This window comes from Cyprinodon variegatus, unplaced genomic scaffold (genome assembly GCF_000732505.1).
Source record: "Cyprinodon variegatus isolate N-32 unplaced genomic scaffold, C_variegatus-1.0 Scaffold105, whole genome shotgun sequence".
Taxonomy (NCBI): domain Eukaryota; kingdom Metazoa; phylum Chordata; class Actinopteri; order Cyprinodontiformes; family Cyprinodontidae; genus Cyprinodon; species Cyprinodon variegatus.
Window position 1 is genome coordinate 1,177,459 of NW_015150558.1, and position 1,518 is coordinate 1,178,976.

The window sequence follows — 1,518 nt, forward strand, 5'->3', positions numbered from 1 at the left end:
TTGCTTTAGCCTGAGTTCACCAAAAGCTCAACACATCGGAGTCGAATTCTTTGCAGCTGAATTTTGAAGAAAATATAACAAAGAAAACCGGGAAAAGTCTTTAGGAGAACACAGAGTAAACACGGATACTCCCATGGAAAGATGAATCCGAATCTCACATCCCAGCAGGAATACATGTTTGAACGTCCAGTCTAAGGTCATTTCCTTATGGGTTTGTGTTTTTTGCTTCTTTTTGCCGTAGTGGCCATGTTGGACATGAACATAAGCCAGTTCCTGAAGAGCCTCGGCTTGGAGCACCTGAGGGACATCTTCGAGAGGGAGCAGGTTGGTAGCAGCTTGTTGAAAGCGGAAACGCTCCCTCTTAACTTCCTGCTCACTTCAGCGCCGTTTATCCTTTCCAGATCACACTGGACGTGTTGGCCGACATGGGCCACGAGGAGCTGAAGGAGATCGGCATTAATGCTTACGGCCATCGACACAAACTTATCAAAGGTGTAGAGAGGCTTCTGGGGGGACAACAAGGTGAGGTTTCCTGAACCTCCTGCCGCCGACGCTTTAGTAGAAAGCTCATCAGTTGTTCTTTCTCCAGGCGCCAACCCCTACCTGACATTCCACTGCGCCAACCAGGGCACCATCCTGATAGACCTAGCTCCTGATGACAAGGAGTACCAGTCTGTAGAGGAAGAGGTATTTGTTGTAAACATGCTAGAAATGGTGCTAAAAGCTGCTGCTATTTGCTAATGATGAAATCCTGTCTGTCTCTCAGATGCAGAGCACCATCAGGGAGCACAGAGACGGCGGCAACGCTGGGGGGGTCTTCAGCAGATACAACATAATCAAGGTACCTGGACTGGTGTAACTAAGCAGGTCTGTGTGTGAACCAACCTCTCGACTAAAGCGCCACTGTCCTCCTCAGATCCAGAAGGTGGTGAATAAGAAGCTGCGGGAACGTTACACCCACCGGCAGAAGGAGATCGCAGACGAGAACCACAACCATCACAACGAGCGCATGTTGTTCCACGGTAACCCCTGCGTGTCTTTAACGTGTCCCGAGTCTTTATCAGAACTACAAGCTTCAGTCTGATGATTTATGTCCTGAAGAGACTCTAAGTTTGGGAAACCAGTGAAAGGAAACTAAAAATGTTTGACCAGTAGAAATCCAGAACTAAATGTTCTAGCGAGCAGCAGCTAAACTTGCCCCCCCCATCCCTAGCCTGAGAAAATGTTTTGGTCAAAGTGTGTCACTATACAGGTTGTTACCTGTTATTATCATTCTAAACGGTAAAGATACTCAAGTTTCGTTTTTAAGGTATCAGAGTAAAGGGGACGAATGTGTTGATCTGCTACCAGGTTTCGTTGTGATAAAGAGGCATGAAAAAGCTTTAGGTTCCAGTTTCTAACCATTTACTGCTTCTTTTTAGTCATAAATTTAACCTTTAGCTGCAGAGGGACAAAGTAGGTTGGGGACAAAAACTGATGGTGGTTGTGGGGGACAAAGGCCGACGGTTGTTTTGGGGG

At 46.8% G+C, this 1,518-nt stretch overlaps 1 protein-coding gene across 1 annotated transcript in view; it reads left to right on the plus strand.

Annotated features, from left to right (window-relative positions):
• The window catches only part of LOC107084655 (tankyrase-1-like), a 26,859-nt gene that overhangs the window by 22,261 nt on the left and 3,080 nt on the right, over positions 1-1,518 (plus strand). Inside the window, exons 20-24 of the mRNA XM_015374580.1 lie at positions 242-324; positions 402-522; positions 590-687; positions 767-841; positions 917-1,022. Coding sequence (XP_015230066.1) covers positions 242-324; positions 402-522; positions 590-687; positions 767-841; positions 917-1,022 — 483 coding nt within the window. The remainder of the gene's footprint in view (positions 1-241; positions 325-401; positions 523-589; positions 688-766; positions 842-916; positions 1,023-1,518) is intronic.